Below are 21,884 nucleotides of genomic sequence, written 5' to 3'. Positions count from 1 at the left end.
TAACTCCGGTGACAAACGGGGAGGAAAGGGAGGATGCGATACCGGCAGGAAAAACCGAGCAAAATTCTTACGTTGATTCCGAGACAAACCGGCGATTCACGCGACAAATCGCGTGTTCCGTGTATACACGCATTGTCTTCTTCGTTGCGACACGCGTTTCGCACCAGACAGGCCTTTTTGTCGCCGACAAAAGAATGAATTAGATGATATCATTGAAAAGCAACAATGCGACATAAAATGAAATGAACACCAACTTTGTTCAATGTTTCGTCATCTTGACAATAAGATAAGAAAAAAATTTATCAAAAATCATCGATTCCATATGAAAGCCGTATTTAAAATCACGTATGGTATTCATAGAAATATGTATCCCGAATACATGACAAACGATTGACGCAAACGCAGTGTCAGATTTAAAAATTGAACACTTGACATAAAAAAACTATAATTATTTTATTTGTCTTGTTCGAGGAAAAATGTAAAATTGTAGGAGACAATTAAACGTAATTACGAATTATTCACAACAAATAAAATAAATGTAGATATTTTTCTCACGTAATATAATCGCACATTTTCTCAAAAAAATATATTATTTCTTCATGTTATTTAATTAAAAATATATTACACATATTTTTATTTATAATGAAAAAATATTGAAAAATTATAGATTATTCTGGATCGCATTTAAAAGTAATACAAAAAAATTTGGAAGTTTAAAATCTGGATCAAAATTTATATAAATATAAAATAGAAATGTAATTAAGAAATAATGATAAAAATTTTAATTTTTTCATATAAGTATTTTAAGTATTCAAGATGATTTATGTAAAACTTCGTTAAAATATAAAGATACAAAGATTAGTTGTTTTAAAAATAAAAATTTAATTTTTATTTACAGACTAACTAATCTTTGCATCATAATAAAACTTTACATAAATAATCTTGAATACTTAAAATATGTATATAAAAAAATTTAGATTCTATTATTATTTCTTAATTACATTTCTATTAGGATACACACATACACACACACACACACACTTTTATTTTTTTATTTATTTATTTAAATAATTTTTCATCTTGATTTAAAACTATCGCTAAACTATTTTGTATTATTCGATGGATTTTTTAAATCTGAATAGTATCTAAGTTTTTCATAATTCATTTTTTAATTGTAACTATAAAAATTATGAAAATAGATATAATATATTCTTAATTTATATTTAAGTAACTCGCGAGATCTTAAGCTAACAGTTTGCTTATTGAACCTTTTTAAATTCCTGATTTTTGAAAACAAATTATCCAATTGCTTTTACACCAGAACACAAATTACGCAAATTACTTAGGATTTCCACAAATACTACTAGTATTAATATGTAATATGCCAATTAACTGCATATTACTACTAGAAATGACTATCTAATAACCAGATATAATTACGAAATTAATACACAATTAAATTCGGTCCATGCGCATTAACATATAACCGCGTCATTTTGCATTTGCAGCTAACTTCAGCTAAAATGCCATGATCAACTGTTCGCATTACGAAAATTACGATGATAGAAATGGCGTAAATTACACACGCGATAAAACATGGATACTTCGAGAATATCATCAATCATTAGCAAAAAGTAATAAATTCTTATTTTACACACGTTCTTTTATTTCAAGATCGCAAGATTATGCTCGTCTTGGCACTTACCTGTCGTCATCGCCCGACGCCGTAGGTATCCGCGAGGTCTTCAGGGCGCACCACCGATGCTGGCAGAAGTCCGGCGCGATCTCAGCCGCGGCATGTCCACAAAAAGGAGCACACAGCACTATCGCGTAATCGAACAGGGGACTCCGTACTCCCCGACCGCGAGACACGCGGGAGATTCACTTTTCACGGCCGCCACGACGTGTACACACACAGATACACAAGCGCGCGCGATCACGGCCCGGCAGTCCCTCGCGGAATGGCGTGTCGTTCAAAGTCAAGGGAGAGCGGCGTCGAAATTCAAGCGCGTCACGTGACCCGTCCCTCCCGCGCGGCGATTGGCCGTCGCGCCTTTTCTCCCGCGCGCGCTGCTCGTCTCGTCTCGCGCTTACCACGAACGAGACGAATCGGACAACCGCCGGCTGATTTTCCCTCTTCCTCCGATGCGTATCGATACGAGGATTACGCGGATCACAATTCGCGAATTCACAATTCCCGGCGACCGTCACGTGAGTATGATTTATTGGACTTGATAGAATCCAAAGTCCCCCGATGTCGCGACGAGAATGCACCCGTAAGAAAATTTGAACGCGTCACTCGCACGCGCGCCTTCGCTTCACCGATCGAAATATCCAAGTGAGATCTTACTCTCGGCCGACAAAACTTTCTTTCGAGATTAACGTTCCTTTGTGCGGACGATTCCTTAATCGCAAATAGACATCGAACTCACCCACGTAATGCTTTGTCGCAGATATCGGACGTGAGCGGCGCGGGTCTACTCTGAAACGACAGTCAAATTCGACCTAGTCACGTGACCGCTCGTTCACCAATCAAAACTGTCGCAATTTTGGTGATGCGTGTCGCGCTTGAAATTCGAAAGCGGCGTACGCTTGTTGTTTTGAATTCTCAGAATCGGCTTGTTGGAATGTCGTTTGTGTGCTTCTGTGTTCGAGCTCATGTATACGTCTCAGTGTTTACGTTCGATGTTTATGCCTCGCCTGCGCGCTCGCTTACGGTCTCTTTAATACGCGTGTCGCACGCGACTCGTGCGCACCACGCACTTGCGAATGGAAATATCGCGAGGGAGAGAGCGACGCGGTCGCCGGCGACACGAACGACCGGGGCGCAGCAGAGAAGGAAGTCGGGTGCGTGTCGCAAGACATCCACGCGACACGCAAAGGAAGAGAATCCGGAGTCTCTTGCCGCGAGGAAATAACACAATGAAGAACGAACATGAAGGGACGGAAAAAGACGAGTGAACGTGGCACAACCAGTCCCTGCGCCGCTTCGTTCTCTTTCTCTGTTTTGTTTCTCCCTTTTTCTTTCTCTCTCTCTCTCTCTCTCTCTCTCTCTCTCTCCCCCCTTCTCTCTTTCCCTTCCCTTCAATGCGTACACGCTACGGCCGTGTCACGCGGAGTTCATAGCAACCGCATCTCGCGAAAATTACACGCCGCGGATTCGCATCGAGAGAAAATGACGAGAGACGTTGGAACACACAAGACATTGTACGACGCGACCTCCGCAATCCGCGGAAGGACTGTCGTTCGACCACGTTCGCCCGCGCCCCCGCCATTGGCGTCGCGGCAGGAGCAGGAGCGAGAGCGAGGCTGCGCGCGCGACGGAGAAGGAGTGGGGAGAAGGAGTAATAGTGGGACGGGAGCGCGAGGCATTCAGTAGTGACTGTGAGTGGGAGTGGGAAGGAGTAAAGATCTTGCGAACAGTGGTAGTGATGCGAGACTTGTGCGCGCGAGAGAGAGGGACGCCGTAACGACGCCGCTCACCCGGAGGAGGGTGGACGAGAGCGAGAGGGATGCTTCGCAGGATCGTAGGCAGCCACCGCGGACACCACGACGACGTCGCCGCTTCGTCGGTAAGTACGTTTCTCTCTCATTATTGACTCGCATGCCGCGGATGCTTCTCCCCCGGCGTCGCGCATCGATCCGCCGCTCACCGAGATATTTGAATTCCGAAATGATGATGCGCACCGATGTGTATTCCATGCGATGTGTGTATATATACACAATGCGTGATGTTTTTCTATTTTATTAATTACAAAGCGAAAGTGAATTAAAAAGTTGAACGTGTAATCTTCCCAGAAACTTTGCCGAAATGATTTTACATCTTGTATTTTACATTATCGACAATTACATATTACGTATTAAAGCGATTTCTTTAAACATACTCATCCGGAAATATAAATTTAAATTAAAGAAAAAAATTGCGCGCGATCCACAGGCGATTTTCTTTGAATTTGTTTATACTTTTTATACTTCTTTCCCAATCAGTGATCAAGTTAGAACTTCCCGTTCGTTTTCAATTTAATCTGTTTTAAATTGTCTTTTCGGGAAACGCCCGCTGTTACGTCGGCCCTGCCCTCGGTAAGGTTAGCTCGCGTTAGTTGTGAAGAGGGGACTGCCAGCGGGCGGCGAGGGGGGAAACCGACCACCGAGTCGAACGACCGGTCGAGTTTGCGCACTGGACAACCGGAGTACAAACTTTTTCCGTGTTGCACGGGCCAACTCGTATGCATCCGCAGCTGTGGTAGGTCGGCCTTTAAAATCCGCCACGATGTGTCCTTGAGACGCGCGCGAGGGCCGAATCGACACATCACAAGCTATATCCAAGGTACGAGATGTACTTTCTTTCACGAAGGTGAGCCACGAAATGCACGCGATCGGTGTTGACCCTGGTGATCTCTGTTTTTCGTATCGATTCGATGCTAAACTCCATCCAGATTTTGCTTCTAATAGCCGATTTTGAGAAGTGAGATTGCACAATGTAAATTTTGTTTGAGAAACGACCGGGTTTCCTTAATTAATCGTTGACGAATACTTAAAGAGTCAGGACTGAGAAGGACGAGATTCCTTAAACGTTGTAAATCTGTTTTGGAACTTTCCTAATTTAACGCTTTCTTGCCTCGAAGATGCTATCTTGAGAATATTATAACATTTTCGAATCGTGTACGGTAGAAGAATCTTTCTGTTTAAAAATAAATCTTAATTTTCACAGATTAACTTTTCGAAAATTTTTTTATAGTATTAAAAATTTACTGATTAAATTTTAAAAGTTAATCACTAAATTTTCAGTAATTTTAATTTTTCAGAGTAAATGTAAAATTTCAATCTGAAATTTTAAGAATTTATATCTCCCTTTAATGCAAAATGCATCATCACATGGCATAATACTTTCGGAAATTAAATTTTCTAATACATAAGTTTTTATCATTTTTATACATAAGTTTTCCATCATATTTTGATCACGTTATTATGAAATATATTTTATTCTAAGCTTTTTCCTTCTCCTCAATCTCTACATTTTATTAGAATTTCGAATGAGGAAACGATAGCATCGTCGATGCATAACATTTCCCGTCCTGAAAGTCAAAGATCTGGAGAACGTGGAACGAATTCAATGAGAATATGGTGATTCTTCTAACGATATAAATCTAATCGCGAAACGATAATAATTACGCATAAGCGCGTAGAACATTTTCTTTTGCATACGCTCTCTCAATTATGAAATTGCATTACTCTGGAAAAGTGGAATAAGTACGGATTAAAGGCATATAATGGACGTGCTGCTCGAGGCTGTTATCGTTTAGCTTTATACGCAAAGTTTACAAGTGTATTGTTCGATGCGTTTGCTCGATCAAGTATCGACCTAAGTCTGACGATACACGGTTTCATTGTTCCCATTGCAAGATGTATTTACAATCTTTTCAATGATACAATCTATCGCGATTTCTAAATATTTTCACTACTTAGCGTTATCTAAACATCGTGACGTTGAACGAAATAAAATAAAATGAAGAAATTATATTTCATAGATGCAAAACCAATTATGCATATAATATTTTACGTTGCATAGTTTTTTCATAAAATTCTGGAGTAAAATAGAAATTTAATGTAAATATTATTCAGAAAAATAATTTTATGTTTATTTAAAGATTAATTAAGAGAAAAATGAATTTATTAAAAGAACTAAGAAATAAACAGAATTAAAATTCTAAGTCTTTGAAATTAAATAAAATGAAATTCTCACTAAGAAAAAATTCCAATTACAGGAGAAAATAACTGAAAAACATTAAAGAAATAAAGAATATTATTTACGAATGTGTTGAAATAATTAGTTTTTATATTATGCATAATAATAAAATTATTTTTATTAGTAGTCTTTATTATTATTTATTATATTTGTTATAATTTTTCATTATTTTAATTCATTGTTTTGAAGAAAATTATTATATGAAATTAAAAAACGTATAATTATTAAAAACTTTTAGATTGCATATTATTTTTTCTAACAAATTTGAAAGTAAAAATATTTAGCAGTGAGGAGCATTTACATACAAACACTGTCTTTATTTTTGAAAAGATTTCTCTTTTGTCAATTTATCTATACTTTCTGTATGCAAATCTTTTCCTTATTTCGGCATGGACTGTCTAAAATACCGAAATCTTAAATTAGACAAGGCAGGAGGTTATTTACGACAGTTTAGGATGCAGGGCGGCAGCTCGTTCGAGCGTCTATAGATCGCGTAACACTTTGTAATGCACCGCCGGTGGCAGTTCATTTGGATATTAGGCCACAGTAACGTGTATCCCTGGATACGAGACGTGGAACTTCGCCTACGGTTAATCGAATCAACCAATCCCGCAGCAACTCGAGACGCCGAGCCATGCTTTAATTAGTAGCCCAACCTCGACCGCTTAATTCACTCGCATTTCGACCTTGAAGGTCGAATCTCTCCGTCTTGCCGTTAACACGAGTGCCGTGACTCTCGCGTCTCGATGACAATGAAAAAAAATTTCCATTAAAAGGAGAATACCCGTTTCTTTTCCGTCGTCGAATTCCGCCGCTTTTGATTACGAGGCGTGGACATGGAAGGTGCGCGGCGAACTTAGAATGGTGATGTAAAAATTTATTCGCTCTGGCCGTACTTATTTCGTTCTTATCTAGATGTCGGGACACGGCGGGATAAGTGCCGACGAAAGAAAGGAGAGCAAAAAATAAATAAAAGAAAAAGAAAGCGAGGGGGAGGGAGGACTGCGCGGATGGAGGGACGGCGACGGGAAAAGCACGAAAACGTAAAGAGAGCGGATGAAGGTGGAAACGAGGGAAACGAAGTTGGGGAAAACCCGGCGAGCATTAAGACCAGATTGAAAATTGAATTATTAACGAGCGACCTGCCGCCCGGCATGTAAATCATACGGAAATATTACTTTTCTTTTCCGAGGGAAAAATGCTCGAGACATCATCCGGATGCAGTTTCGTTCGCGAACAAATCTTTCTTTTTTTTTCTTTCTTTCTTCTTTCTTTCATCTTTTCCTTAATCTTGAATTTCTTTATTACTTTTCCTTTTCTTTCTTTTGAGCCACTCTTTCACGTTGCTTAAGCGTTTTTGCCTAATTTTACGCTACGTCACGAATTTGTATTGTTCCCGCGAGGCTCGCTTGCGCAAAATGCAACGCGTATTACGCATATTACGGGTGTTCGCTTATCGTTACATTTAGTATATTAGATCTCTCCTCCAAGACAAATAACATTCTAAACACCATTACGAGAAATAGGAATTCTCGATGATATTATTTGAGTAATATTTTTTTCTTTCCTACAATTCTACACGTTTACAGTGTAAAATTCTAATATAAAGTTTATACAAAATTAATCGCAAAAAGATCTTGTTATTTTGTATCTTTGCATCTGTAGAATTTAATTTGCTAATACCGCCGTTTTATTATTACACTCAGAAACTGTTATTGTTGAGAATAAACGTCGCGAATAAACGTCGCGAATAAACGTTTCGCGTAAATAAACATCCCTATACATGAGCTTCGCAGTTTCAGTGTTTCGCTGTTTTATTCACTCGCCTAGGACAGCTAATACCGGATCGCGTTTAATTGAATATCAAATATCCCCCATCAGCGGGGCATGATATTTGTATAGAATGGCACCGTTGAATTCGCGCGGACCGTAACTCCTTCCCTCGTGCCTTCGGATAATTTTCGCGAAAGCATTTCTCGAGCATTGTTAGATCCGGGCGAGAATGCAGCCCCCATTGCGACCCGCTTCCAATATCCGCGAAGGGCACTGACAGATGCGCCTGTACTGCAGCAAACCCCGACTACGAGGCAGTCACGAACGGCTGGTGCACCAGGCGACACGTTGCAAACGCAGAACGTGGTGAATGGGAGAGTTAGAAAGTTATTCGGAACGCGTCACCATTACCGCCGGTAACACGCCCCTTTTTGCGCCCAAATCAATTTCTTCCACCAGAATTCTGCGCTCCTTATTTTTTAATTCGAGATGTTCGCCGCGACCTTACACCGGTCCAGCGGCAATTTCCTCAAAAAAGAGGAGCAGTGAGGATATAACAATAAAGAATGTAACTTGTGATTTATGTTAGATTACTGCTGTATTTTTTTTTTACATTACTACTTTGAAAATAGCAGAAAATATATATGTATAAGAATGGAGGACAATGGAGGAAGATTGAAGATAACGGGGCCGCATGCATATGTCGGTTTATAATATTTAGAGAGTTGTTTTTACTTGCCTATTAAGGTACATGAAATTACACGTCTGATAATGGCTTATTGTAATAAAAACAGATGGTGTAATATATTACTGCGGGAAGAACAAAAGTACAGTGAACATTCCCCATTGTTGTTCCCATTTCCATAGCACACACGTTGTAATATGTCATAGTCAAAGCCCGGTATTAATGATCACATACGTACTCAGAGACAATTACACATGATTTGTTAGGCGACTATAATTTAAATGGTACTACGAGAGATACTACAAATATTTTGCGCGTACAAATGGTCTGCAATCGATGGCCGATTAACGCGTGACGATTAAAGCGTGCGAGAAATGATGCCGCCGGTCTGTGTGTTATACTTTTTTCTCGTTCCGGATGAATTGATGAAGTGTTTGTATCCCGGCGCGATCGCAGGCAGCGTAGATCGCGAAAACGAGTTGCAAAATTCCAGTCGGTGTAGACGGCCTGCGGCAAAGAGGAAAATCAAAAAGTTACACTTTTTACGCATGTCATATTTTTTCGATGACACTCGTTCAATCCTTTTCAATCAAAGTTGTTATTTTTATTTACGTTTTTATTTATTGCACTACACGCGTAAAGCTCGGTTAAAATGCGCATGCGAAAATCATCAGGTATCTTTTTTTTTTTTTTTTTTTTTTACGTATTACACAATACGATTGGAAATTGCATATTTATGTTCACGTGAAAAGTCTTGCTCTATTATAAATCAGACTAAAAAGAATTGGAATAGCATAGGAAATGGAATAATTTGAGATTGAGATAGAAAATGGAATAACATTTTTTCACAAACAGCACATAGCATGTTTTTTTATGGTATCTATTTAAAAAATATTACATACATGTACACTTTTTTACAAACACTTCTTGAATAATTATTTTAAGAAATATTACTTCTAGTTATAGAACAAATTAAAAAATTAACTACAAAAACTTAAAAAATTTTAATTTTAGAAATTATATAGAAAATTTTTATTAAACCTCTATTAAACTGAAAACCTCTATTAAACTTTGACCATCAAGCACCCATCAACAAATTTAGTACTATTTATGTGCTAATTTATTGCTCTAGTCCAAATTTTGTTTGTTCCTACCGTATAGCAGGAAATTGCGTTCAAAGTTGCGAGGGTCAGCTTGTCATTAAACTGGATCCCTCGTAATAAAAAAAATATATTGATGTATCGGAAAAACAAATACACTAGAATTTATTGCTAATTTATTGTTCCATCATAGCGCAAAAACATATTAGAAATTCAATTTTTACGAAATAATATACCTACAGAATACAGCATCAAATCTGTAGTAAAAATATGAAAGAATCGAAAATAGAGCAATTAATTAACAAAAAAATAGCACTAAAATATATATTTTTTATTGTAATTTCCTATTTTCTTTTTTTATAGATGTACTAACTTTAATCTTACGCTAGCACAACTATTGTTCGTAACGAATCGGCTGGAGCAAAAGAGAAAAATAGAATCGAAAATAGAATAACAAATTAGCATCTAAATAGCACTACATTTCTTGATAGGTGCGAACTCGATTTGCAATGGTGGAGATTCCAGAGATAAATTCTTACTCTCTCATAATATTCAATTGGATTATTCTCCATTTTACAATTGTGCGCGGATAGGTTTATTCGTCGCAAGTCCTACAAGATGGTATACGGGCGAGCAAATAATTAATGAGACTCTGTCGTTTCGTACTTAGACGTATATTTGACAAAGTGCGGCTCTTGATACAGTAAATAGTGAGTTGTTTGCGCACGGAAACTATCGTTCCGTCGAAAGCCACCGTATCGGCAGGAAAAGACCTCTTTTTCCCGACGAACAAAATGCTTTTCCCGCCATAGCGATAGCTTCGGGCGAGCATATACGGGTAACTATAGAAATAACGAATGTGTATGTATCTATGTAATAAAAATAGGTTCGTAAAAAGTCATCGGTCGGCCTGTACGCTGCCCGGGGATCGACATTTCCGCTTCCGGCGGACCAGACGACTAACAAACGCGAGTACAAAATAGTCTGCTCTGCTTAATTGACCGAATAACGTGGAAACGCTTCGTCAAACGATATCGCATAAAAGTATTGTAACGTATAAACGGTTTACTTATAACTACCATTAAACCATGTGTGGGAGATGTACGAATCAAAGAGAACGAAAATACGACACAGGTTCGCTTTTATACCAGAGAATTTTATTAATTGTCAAACTAAATAATGATAAAAGATGGGTGGTTAATGCTCAAGGTGTTAATTCGCTCGTGCGTATGCTGACTAGGTACATTTTTTAAATTTCTGGTTTGCCAAGTTCATTCTCACCTGATCGTTAATGCGTAACTTATTTCTATCGTACAGTAGTGGATAAAAATAAGAGGTAAATATATATATATACACACACACACACATACATACATACACACGTGAACTCTCCTAAATGATCTAGGTATTTATAACAAATAAATGTACACTATATTACAAAGAGAAAGTGACAAAATATAACGACTTATTCGTAATTAATTTCATGGTTCATATTAATTGACATTTGGTCGCGATTACGAGAGCACCGGTAAGATGCTTTCACGCATCGCGCAAGAGTTTCATTGAGACAGTCAAAATTTCTAATTAAATTAGGCAGACATCACACTTAATTAGACCCCAGATTCGATGAAATTACAAGCGTATTAATCTGATTGGACCACGTTCAAATTTTAATTATCCATTTAAGCTTACACCAGCTTGTCAAAAGCAACGTTTTTGATTGACGTTGATGCGCGTTTCCGAAATTCACATTGAGAAACAGCACTGACTTGCGATTGTACGACATGTGTGATGACTGCTGGGTCAGTTTACGTTGACAGCTAACGCGCATCATTCGGCGGTCGAATCGAGACGATTGTCTATCCCATGTATCCCGGGGATTGCGAGCACATCCTGGTTGAGCTTTGGAAGCTTCCTCGCGAGCCTGGCCATCTGGATTTGCCATTGAATCGCCCATGCATTCTAAAGCACCTGTCCTTACCTATCCCTCCGAAAGTTCAGCTTTTCTTCCCGTTGAGAAGGTGACCGAAGTTTTTTTTTTTTTTTAGCTTTTTGACCGCTCGTTACCTCCGGTGTCCGTCTCACCGTCGAATTAGGACTGCTGAAAGTTAAAAGCGAAAGGAACGTTAGTTAATTTTCCGGGTGTCATATTTCGGATCGTAGTCGTGACCGAGCCGGCAACCGCAAATCGAATCGCGGAAATATTCATCGCGCGAATGCCGCACGGGAAAATGAGGATGTTTGAGAATCGCTAATAATCGCGGATTGACTGAATAACGGCTGTTCATTTATTAACCGCGTACTATGCCTGCGGTTAATAGTGGCGTCGTAAACATACAGATAAATAATCGAGCATAATTTACCGTAGCCTTAATTAAAGCGAATAGAAAAAGTTCTTTTTGCTTACGCTGAGGTTTCTAAATTAAAATTAAAACATTTTTCTCGATTATGTCAGTGTTGCGATAAAATTGCGCGAAATTAATTTTCCCAGGATAGGAAAGTCTTTTGTTTGCGCATAAGAATGTTTTTACCGTTCCTCAGGCGAGAGAGATAGATGTGGCTCCGCTTTGAGCGCGAAGAAGAATAAGAGAGTTTCATACGCGGGCTTAAGGATCGTCTTAATATTCTCGCATCGTGAACGTAACGCTTAAAGCACTTTACACCCCGCAGCAAGTCGTATTTGTTCAAAGGGCTTTCAAACGGTTGTAAGCCGAGCGCAGATAAAAATCGCAGTCCTCGATCACGATGAAATAAGGAGGTATGTGAGAATAAAATACAATATCGTCGGGACGAACGGCTTCTTTCCTTATCCACTTTAGAGCTCGCGCATCGGCGATCGGGATAAACCGACGACGTTAAATTCAGCTCTCTGGTAACGTCCCGTAAAACCAGTTTTACTGAACTTCCTTGCCCACCTTGCGATTTATCGTCGACCTTTATGGCCGGCCCTTACAAGATAATTCCGCGTCATGCGAAAAATCTTGATGCATGGTGGGCATGGCGTTTACATGATAAAGCCACGTGAGCCTCGTTTCTCCCGTTTATTTTAAGGGGTCATTTAAAGTCGCACGAAAATGGCCGTTAATTTCGCCGAAACGTCGTTAACGAGAATTATTGCTGAAACGGGACAGGGTTTCTTGTTACGAGAATCGCACGCGTATCTTACTGCATTGTTAGGAAATAGAAACGGAGTTTCAATTAATTAATGTTACTTCAATCGTATTACAGAAGATATAACAAGAACTATACTAAATGAAAACAATTTGACACACAAAAAAATAAATGTTGCCGTTTAATATAAATTAAATATTTTCCCTGTAACATTTAATATATTTTGAGATTATATTCAATATGACATTTTTTTGAATTTTATACAAAGTGTTTCCGATTTTGAGAAAATTAATTTTATATATATAGATTAAATATTGCGATTCATTTTTTTTTTTGTACCGTTAATTTGTACAGTTTAACTACTTTGTAATCATCAAGAAAGAATCAACAAGTCAGTATATTACAAGCACTTGTCAATCGTCTGTTTCGTCTTACCTCCGTTTTGTGAATTTCCACGCTGTTAAGCGCGACCGCTTCGGGCGCGGAGTCTTCCTCTTCAACTTTGTTTTCGGGAACGCCGAAAATGGTTCTGTACATGAAGGAAGAAATCAAAGCGCCGCCGAGCGGACCGAACCAGTAGACCCAATGATGCGCCCATTGATTATTCCATAACGCTGGTGCGAATGATCTCGCGGGATTCATGCTGCATCCGGTGTAGGGTCCGACCGCAGTTGCCAGCACGGCCACCGTAAGGCCGAACTTGATCGGCACCGAGTCCGAATTCTTCTCGTTTCTCACGTCCCAAACTGAGCACACCACCAACATTAAAATGGCAGTCGAGATCCCTTCGACAACCAAGCCCTGAATCGCGGACACATCGGCGTGCAGATCGGTCACGCAAAACAAATTTGCTTGATCGGCCGTGGTAGCTGTCAAATTATCCTTCGGCGTTACCACCTATAAGAAACATTATTGAAATATAGAGGCAACATTAGATTATTAGAGATTACATTCGATTTTAATATTCGAATACTTTTTTCTTAAATGAAAATAAGATTATTTTTTTTTCTTGTATATATATATATATATATATATATATATATATATATATATATATATATCTCGCTTATTTTGTGTGATAATAAGAGATTTTACTATTTATAGATAAAAATACCAGAAGGTTTTGCTATAAATAAAAAGTAAATCAAATGCTGATAATAGCAGCGTTGTTTTTATTTACATGTTATTGGAAATGTATAAAGAAAGCAATATATTATTTTATACAAATAAATTTACAATGAATTAAAAATACTCATTATTTATATGAACAAATATTTTGATAAAAATTTCGAATATATTTACTCATTTATCACATGTTTTTTTTTTATAAATTTATAAATAGCAATTGATGATAATTATTGCAAAAAACGATAATAAAAGTATGGCTTCAGAGTAACGACATTAAATGTATATGAAATATTATTTATGTCATATTTTTCTGCCTCATTTTAAAATATTTTTGCTCTTTCCTTTTATCAAAGTCATCATTCATTTACGTGACTCGTTATTTCCATAATGAATCCATGTTTTCCGCGATCAATGAACTCTGAGGAATGCATTTTTCAATTATAGGAGAGGAAAACAATTGTACTATTCTGCTTTATCTGGATTGCCTCACCGACATTTTGCTGAGAGAAACAAATACCGCGATGGTAACACTTTCCTCTAATGATACGAAAGCATTAATTATTAATCGAACAACACGTGTACTGATTAAACAAAGGTCTTGACCGCGTCTCATCAAAAACTGATAGAAACCAATCTGGAAGATTGCCGACTTATTTTATTTCGCTATGTAAATCCTACAAATGTCGTCAGTATAGTCTGTCTTGCTCAATAATTGTTTCCTTTCAGATTGAGATAGCATCGAGTAAAATGCTAATTTTATTATATAGACATTTTATTAAAATCCACATTCCTTGTCATTCTGGCGATGTTTAGCTTAAATTATGACAGCGGATTTTTCAAAGATCGCCATATGTGTAGATCAGAAAATATCTTTATGTAGATTTCTATATTTGAACGCGGCAACTTCGATCGCCCACTCTTATAAAATCCTGCGTCACATTTTGTTTTTATTATTATATATAAAAATAGAAAATCTCGAACGAATAACGTAAAAAATTTGAAAAAAGCTCTGTATTAAATAATTTATCTAAAAAAAGACGGGAATAAACGCTTCATGAATTCGTTTCATGCATCATAAATTTTACTATAAGCGACTATAATATTTTACATGAGATTTAACATAAGGAATTTTTTTGCTTTTTCCTAAAGAAAAAATAATTTTAAATTATTACCATAATTATATACTTCTGTTTATGTCAATTTTTTTATTTTCAAATTTGTCTTTATTGATCGCAATGCTTGCGACGATTATGCGGATCAATATATATTTCTTTTATCTGCACGTAATTAATTGTAATTAATTCAGCGAAAGAATAATTGGATTTTCTTATACCGACCTTTAGCATACCATAGCCCAGAATGCCACCTATTACTTGCGACACAAAGTAAACTAAAGCCTCGGGAATGGTTTTTTTCCCAAGAATGACAGATCCTACGGTGATCGCTGGATTAATGTGAGCTTGACTGATGTGGCCGATGCACTAAAAACAAACAAGAATCAGAGAAAATTTTTAATTGTCAATGCGAATGCTGATATTGTGCTTTGCTAAAACGCAACAATAAAATTCGAATTATGAACAAAATTACGAGATGAATAAAAGCGAGAGAAATGCCAGCTGCGTATTAGAAAGATTCGCGCATTTTCTTAACGCGAATCGCGACACGATTTCGCCATGTTTCGCTTATAACCTGGTTTGCGAGCGAAAGGCGATGTATAAATATAGTACAGACGAACCTTTGGTGTGCGATATTACGTGTTTCGTGTGACGTGATAAACATCTTAAATAAATAATTTTAATTAGGAATATGAAAAAACTAATTATGATAAGTTTAATTTTTAATATTAAAAAGAAGTATATATATCACATATAATCATTGTTTTTCAATTATCGTGGATAAAGTATAAAAATGAATAGAGATCTACATATCTCTCTCGAGACACATATATGCCGGAATTATATTGCTTTGAATCAACTCGAGCCGACAATATTACTTAATCATGAAAATTGTACAGAATGCTCGCCATATGTAATTGTTATTGCGGTCATTGTTGTTCATTTGGAGTATCAAGCGTTAAGCTTTTCACATGGAAGTTTACAATGATATAATATGACGAATTAAATACTATAATTTTATTACGGTAATATAATATAATGCAATAATATAGCGTAATAAAATGTAATCATACTATTATAACATAGTGTAGTAACAATTATATAATTGAAATATAATTAATATCATGATACAAATCGTATGCTACAATTTATTGTGATGTGATCTTTTAACGTGCTCCTGATTCTCCAAGAAAGATTATAGAGGACGTCATATATAGTATAATATATAGCGTCTATGATTCTTATCAAATTTGGAATGTCGGTAAAGATGAGATAACGGTCCACGAGGTTTCCATGATTACCTACTGACCTGAATCACAACCATAACCGCTAAACCGAAGGTTAACGTTATCTGTAGATGTGGAGGCACAACGCCGAGACCAGCGATACAACCCATACATCCTAGAAATACTAGAAGAGCTGTGCCAATCAGTTCTGCCAGTCCGGCGATGAGAATAGTCTTCATCTTGCTCTCTCCTTGCACCCATCTCTTTATTCCTGTAAAACAAAATTACTTCATTAAAAATAAAGAATCATACATTTTTTTCAATCCAATCATAAAGTTATAAATATGGCAGTCCACATATAATAGCAATTTTTTTCTACACAAAAAATTAAATAATACCGTCAGCATTATTTAATATAATTTCAATTTTGTCATCGCTCTCAGGTAGATTTTCTCAGAGAACTGTCTTCTTTAGGATATTCGCGTTTCACAACGTTTCCGTTTTTAAAAGATATTGCGTCATTACATATGCTTTGTTTGTTCCTCCCGAATTGTTATTTATGGGCCGTTTTTCAGGACGAATATCTCAATTTTGACGGCAGCTATCATTCTTGCGATGTCACAATCGCGTGATAACGTTTCTTAATTATAATTGCGACACTTGCCTCTTGCCTTACGACGATTCCGCCACATTTTCCACACCGTGGCGACGTGCAAACAAACGCGCACGACTCGTGAGTACTACTGACGGAATAACTTTCACGCAGATACCAGCTTGGTATCGCCACTCGAACAAGGCCAACACGCGCGGCACGTTACCAGTAAGTCGATTTTGAGGAAAAAAATAGAGCTGCTCATTTTGCATTGATGCAAATGTCTCTTTGCGCCGAGCGGAAATGAAAGATAATTAAATCGATTGATTATCTACGTCGGATTCTACGCTACTAAACCGATTTCACATATCGCTGGAACTTGATGCGAAACTCAGTCTGACTTTAATTTTGAAGGATATTTTGCGAAATGTGTCGTCTACGCTGTACTTTCTATAGTCTTAAAGATATAGTCTTAAAGAGACAAACTCGTAATTAGCGTGGTCTACTTTCGGTACATGAAGTCGCAATTTAAAATAGACTTCACATTCATGGAAACTTACTGCGCTACTTTTGAAATTCCATCATTTTGTCCTATCATACTAATTTTGAAACTGTGCGTTTATATAAAACTGATTTTCTAAAATATTTCAAATAATCATCTATTTCTTTTTTTAGAGATGTAATTTTTTTTATCCATTAAAAAGAACCTTTGCCGAATAATAGCTCTTGTAAAAATGCGAACGAAAATGATTTTTTTTTTTATCTATCTTTCTCATTGATAAAGAAACGAACGTCTTATCGCCTGGTACATACGATGATAAAAAAATCATATGTGCTTGCATGATTTACGTGAAACATTATAATTTACCAGATTAACTTTACCAGAATGATATATTGTAATTAACATTGTCACGTAATTAAACGTAACGTATCTGTGTATCTTTCAATATTGATCTTCTCTTCGCATTCTCTCACGTTCCTTAATCAATTTGATAAGAGGAATGTAAATTGTCGTAATTCCTACGAACGTCGATCAATTATGTTAAGCAATATCGTTGAGAGAAGCTGAACGCAAATATTTTATACTGCATTCTAAGTGCATAATTAAGCGCATAATTAAACCGGGGCAACATTGAAACGAATAATTTAAAATTTTTCGAAGAGTCAATATAAATATTGTACATAATTAAGCTGTTTTATTAAATTATAATATCAAATTTAATTGAATAATTATTTCTTATTTTTATAAATAAGAATTTTTATAATGATTATTTTCTATTTATTTGTACAAAGTCTTTGGTAAACATTTTAAAAAAAACATAGACTTGAAATCAATAATCTTAACGTTAAAAAAATTCTTCGAATATAATTTTTTATTATCGATTATTAAATGTCCATACAATCTCAATTCTTCGTTATTTTGAAAAATGTCATTCTTGAATTGCAATTGCTACGAAAAGTCGAAAAATAATGGCCCATATTTATAGGGAGCAAATTTTTCAGCAGAAGTATTCTCGCAAGTGGTGAAAGTAATATCAATCGACGATGATATTTCGTAAATAACGAAAATTTTATAAACGTCTATTGATATTTCGTAAATAACGAAAATTTTATAAACGACAAATACAACGTTAACGTACATATTCTTAAACTCTAATGGATATAACGAACAAGCTATAGAAATTCGTATTGACATTATAATCGGATTAAAAAACACATTGCAATTTACGAGTATGTCTGCTGTATCAATAGACACGAATATAGGAATTTTCTAAAGCAAAAATAATATTTTTTGAAAAAAATGTCATGATAACATTTTCTTTAAAGGCACTCAAATGTCAGTTTTATTAAAAGACGATAGAAAATGGAATATTTTAAACTTACACGAAAAACCATGTTATTTATTTATTCACGTCAGCTTGAAGCTAAACTTTTCATTCTTTTAAAAAATATATGTATTAAAGGAGCATAAACTATTCTAATAATAATTAATAATCCTTTGTATTTTTTGTAACGTACAAGCAAGTTTATCAATTTTTATTTGCTGTTAAACAGAAGTATAATCGCTTTATTCGTGCGATCTTTTGTCATAACAATAAAAAAGAAACAATGTTCTCCGTAAAACATTTTTCGCAATATTTTATTTTATTCAAAGCTTTGCAGTTCTCAGATTAACATAGTCAATTGATACTCTGGTTTATTATAGAGAGATTGAGAATTATTAAGTTGATGTGTTATTTATATAATTATCGGATTATATATAGAATTTAATATTGTATCGTTGTAGACAATGTTAAATTTATTACGTACATTGGTATACGAATTTAAAGTCATTTCTTATTTACGAATACATTTTTACTGGTCAGAAGTCAACGATAAAATATTCGAGTTTTATCCTCGATATTGTGGAAGACAGGGAAAGCAGTTGACAACTCCACTTTCAGAACCTGTCGATAATACTTATCCAACGATAGCAGACGGATATCGCGTGATAAGAGCAAACAAATATATTTTTAGAGGAAATAGCAACTTTATGCATTTGAAATTAAACATTATCATATCCATATTTCGATTTTTTGGTGATCGAGTGTGATAAGATGCAACCTAACTGTATTGTACATATTGTACAAATACGTTCAACGACTAATTGTTTACGACTTGCACGTGCATATACAATAATCACCGACTATTATACATATATTTCCACGAAGTTCTCCCCATCAACGTAAATTATTCGACTATTCGATTTTCCTTCGCTTAAAGCAAAGTCGCAATTGTATTTCCATCCTGCTATGTTTAATTTATCACCGGTAGATTCGATACGCGAGTTTTTGCATGAATACAAAACATCGTGAAACCTATCGTAGAGTATGATGTATTCGAAGATTTATAGCTCTTGCAATTTCTTTTTTTACATCAAAATACAAACATATCTCTTCACGTTAGCAATTTTTAATTTTGTTTGTTTGGTAATCGTTAGATAAATGTTTATTCCTCATCGACACAGCTAGTTCATTTTCTTTCAGTCTTAAATAATATCACAATCTGTTGTTGCTAAGTGTGCATCTGATGCACATAATATTAGAGCCGTGTCCAAAATGATTCATCGCGATTGTACGATAATTTTTATTCGCCGTGTATACACATCGATAAATCAAATCCCCGGTGTGTTCCGAGTTGATCGTTAATATCGACGGTGTGAAACTTGTCCGGGGGGGGGGAGGGGGGGGGAAGACGGATGCGATGTCGACGCGCAAGAAGAAGTTTCTTCAGTCGCGAGACATTGTTGCATTGCTCCTCTAATCGCCAATCAACGGACGCTCGTCTTCTAACGAAGCTTTAATCTACGATCCGCATAGAATCGGTTAATTTCGCAGCGCCGCCAAGAGATTACGTGGCAATTAGCTGATATAGTCTGCCTATTAGACCGATAAATGCGCGAACGTAAGTCAAACGTATGGTTAGCCAATGTAAATTGACTAATGATCCGTGGCATCGCGCATACAATGCATAGATACAATGGTAAATTGACAATTCTCTTTTTGTCTACCTCAAGGCCGCGAGGATCGATTTTTCATTTATTAAATTCCATTCCGATAAACCGGAATCTTTTTTATCATTTCAACATTCAAAGATTTTCCTCTTTGACCTTTTTACGGACTTTGTACATAAAATTATTCAGACACGTATTTCTTCTCTTTGAAGATGATGTACAGCTCAAAATGTTATCTTACTCTGAATAATATAGCAACGTTAATAAATAATTACTTACATATGCTATAGTGGGAATTTATCATCATTATATTCTTAATTCTTTTATATTAACATCTTTATATAAATTATTGATATGATTTTTAGTTGATTTAATTTACGAATATGTAAAATATTCTAACTCGATCTTGTAAATTCATAATTGTGTTTAATTAAATTTAATCAAATTTAATTTATCGTAATTAGTATGTAATATAATATTATTATCGCTTTTTCAGCGATAAAACATTTGCACATTAAGCGTTCTTGGAGAATTGACGTCACTACTTTGCAATATCGCAACAACCGACTAAATCTTGAAGCCTATCATTAGTTACAACAGTCGCATGTTATGACAGTAACGATGAATTTATAAAATCGTTCTAGAAAATGCAAGGATGCGAAAGATATATTTTAACCTCGACGATAAGCAAGTTTTTTCGTTTTCATTAAAGGAAATAAAAACACTTTGTGGAGGAATTTCTCTGACTAGCTGGCTGATATTACGCATTCTCATGGCTATTAATATACAGATCGCAAGAAAAACACAGGAAGAAATATTAAATTGGATGTTTCAACATATTATTAAATATATTATCTGATACAAAAAAAAAGTTATTTACATATTTCTTCATTATCGCTCAATATCTACACATTTTATTTAACATTTTATTTAACATTTTATTTAGTTTTATTGTGGGAGCCTTTTTTCGCGACTGAAATAGCTCATCCAGAACAAATAATGTTCCAGAGCAAATAATCTCGTTAATCAATTTGTAAGATTGATATCCATGTAATTCTCATTTTATTTGCATCAGTACTAATAAACAAACTACATAAAAACTCACCGCGTTTCGCAAAACGAGCTTTCCCTTGGCTAAATGTAATTAATGCGTGCTTTTTAATTATCGATCACCGTTTACTTAACAGAATTGAGATAACCGCGGAGCTATTTTGCAACGTGTGCATGTATCGCGATATCGAATGTTGAGTTTATTTCCACACTAGGATGATAAAGGCCAATAGCACGAGCATTATCCAGTAGCGACGGAGTCGAAAGTCTAATCTTATGCCGACCGTTGAGTAAATATCCTCACTAAATGATCTTTCGCCGTTCGGAAATACGGTAAATAGGCAAATATAGCCTCTGTAAATAGTTATGTCCGACAGAACCTGTCTTCGCGCGTCGCTCTATTATATTGGAATAAAGAAGATAAAATTTTTTTCTTGACATCAAAAACCATTATCTGCATGATATGACTCAATAACACGATTTTGATTTATCGAATTTTGGGGCTATTTCGTAAGCACCGATAACATTGATGAAATCTTTTATACAGATGCAATATATCATATTGATAAAATAATTTATTGCAGTAACAAGAAAGGAATAAAAAAGATATATATTTGCAGATATATATATATATATATATATATGTGTGCATCATATATCTTTTTATATATAAAAGTGAATTAAAATGAGATATATTTATATATGTATATATAAGTGGTTGCAACTTTCACAGATTTAATGTTCATTCATTGATTAATAAAGAATACGATAAGATTTTGTCATAAAAGAATTTATTACAAATAAGAATCTAGTCGATCATCAGAACAGGTGTTATTAGTCAATTTGATTCATAAGAAGATTCTAT

At 35.7% G+C, this 21,884-nt stretch overlaps 3 protein-coding genes and 1 long non-coding RNA gene across 7 annotated transcripts in view; 2 read left to right on the top strand and 2 right to left on the bottom strand.

Moving 5' to 3' along the window:
* Positions 1-3,244, bottom strand: part of alpha-Man-IIb (alpha-Mannosidase class II b) — a 142,732-nt gene extending 139,488 nt beyond the window's left edge. Inside the window, exon 1 of the mRNA XM_011635681.3 lies at positions 1,706-3,244. The gene's annotated coding sequence lies outside the window, so the exon portion shown is untranslated. The remainder of the gene's footprint in view (positions 1-1,705) is intronic.
* A 144-nt stretch (positions 3,245-3,388) lies between these two features.
* Positions 3,389-21,884, top strand: part of beta'COP (coatomer subunit beta') — a 64,081-nt gene continuing 45,585 nt past the window's right edge. For 2 of the 3 annotated variants that reach the window (XM_011635689.3, XM_089073084.1), the window contains exon 1: positions 3,426-3,572. Coding sequence is in view for 1 of the 3 variants with exons in the window: in XM_089073083.1 (XP_088929209.1) it covers positions 3,513-3,572 (60 nt within the window). In the remaining 2 variants the exon portion in view is untranslated. Of the gene's footprint in view, positions 3,573-21,884 lie in introns of all 3 variants that reach the window. The other variant, XM_089073083.1, reaches the window with a different exon arrangement.
* The window catches only part of LOC105425102 (aquaporin AQPcic-like), a 13,821-nt gene continuing 1,899 nt past the window's right edge, over positions 9,963-21,884 (bottom strand). The window contains exons 1-5 of one of the 2 annotated variants that reach the window (XM_089072808.1): positions 16,549-16,672; positions 15,968-16,155; positions 14,881-15,024; positions 12,851-13,312; positions 9,963-11,405 (exon numbers count right to left, since the gene is read on the bottom strand). In XM_089072808.1, the coding sequence (XP_088928934.1) occupies positions 11,397-11,405; positions 12,851-13,312; positions 14,881-15,024; positions 15,968-16,155; positions 16,549-16,576 (831 nt within the window). In that variant the 5' untranslated portion in view covers positions 16,577-16,672 and the 3' untranslated portion in view covers positions 9,963-11,396. Of the gene's footprint in view, positions 11,406-12,850; positions 13,313-14,880; positions 15,025-15,967; positions 16,156-16,548; positions 16,673-21,884 lie in introns of those variants that run through there. The other variant, XM_011635685.3, reaches the window with a different exon arrangement.
* Positions 19,493-20,840, top strand: LOC148937372 (uncharacterized). Its single transcript, XR_016138353.1, has 2 exons — positions 19,493-19,920; positions 20,466-20,840. It is a non-coding gene; the product is annotated as an uncharacterized LOC148937372 (long non-coding RNA).

Source organism: Pogonomyrmex barbatus, unplaced genomic scaffold, assembly GCF_055798465.1.
Source record: "Pogonomyrmex barbatus isolate J1 unplaced genomic scaffold, ASM5579846v1 scaffold14, whole genome shotgun sequence".
NCBI lineage: Eukaryota > Metazoa > Arthropoda > Insecta > Hymenoptera > Formicidae > Pogonomyrmex > Pogonomyrmex barbatus.
The sequence above is the reverse complement of the archived record's forward strand: the minus strand, read 5'-3'. Positions and strand labels throughout refer to the sequence as shown.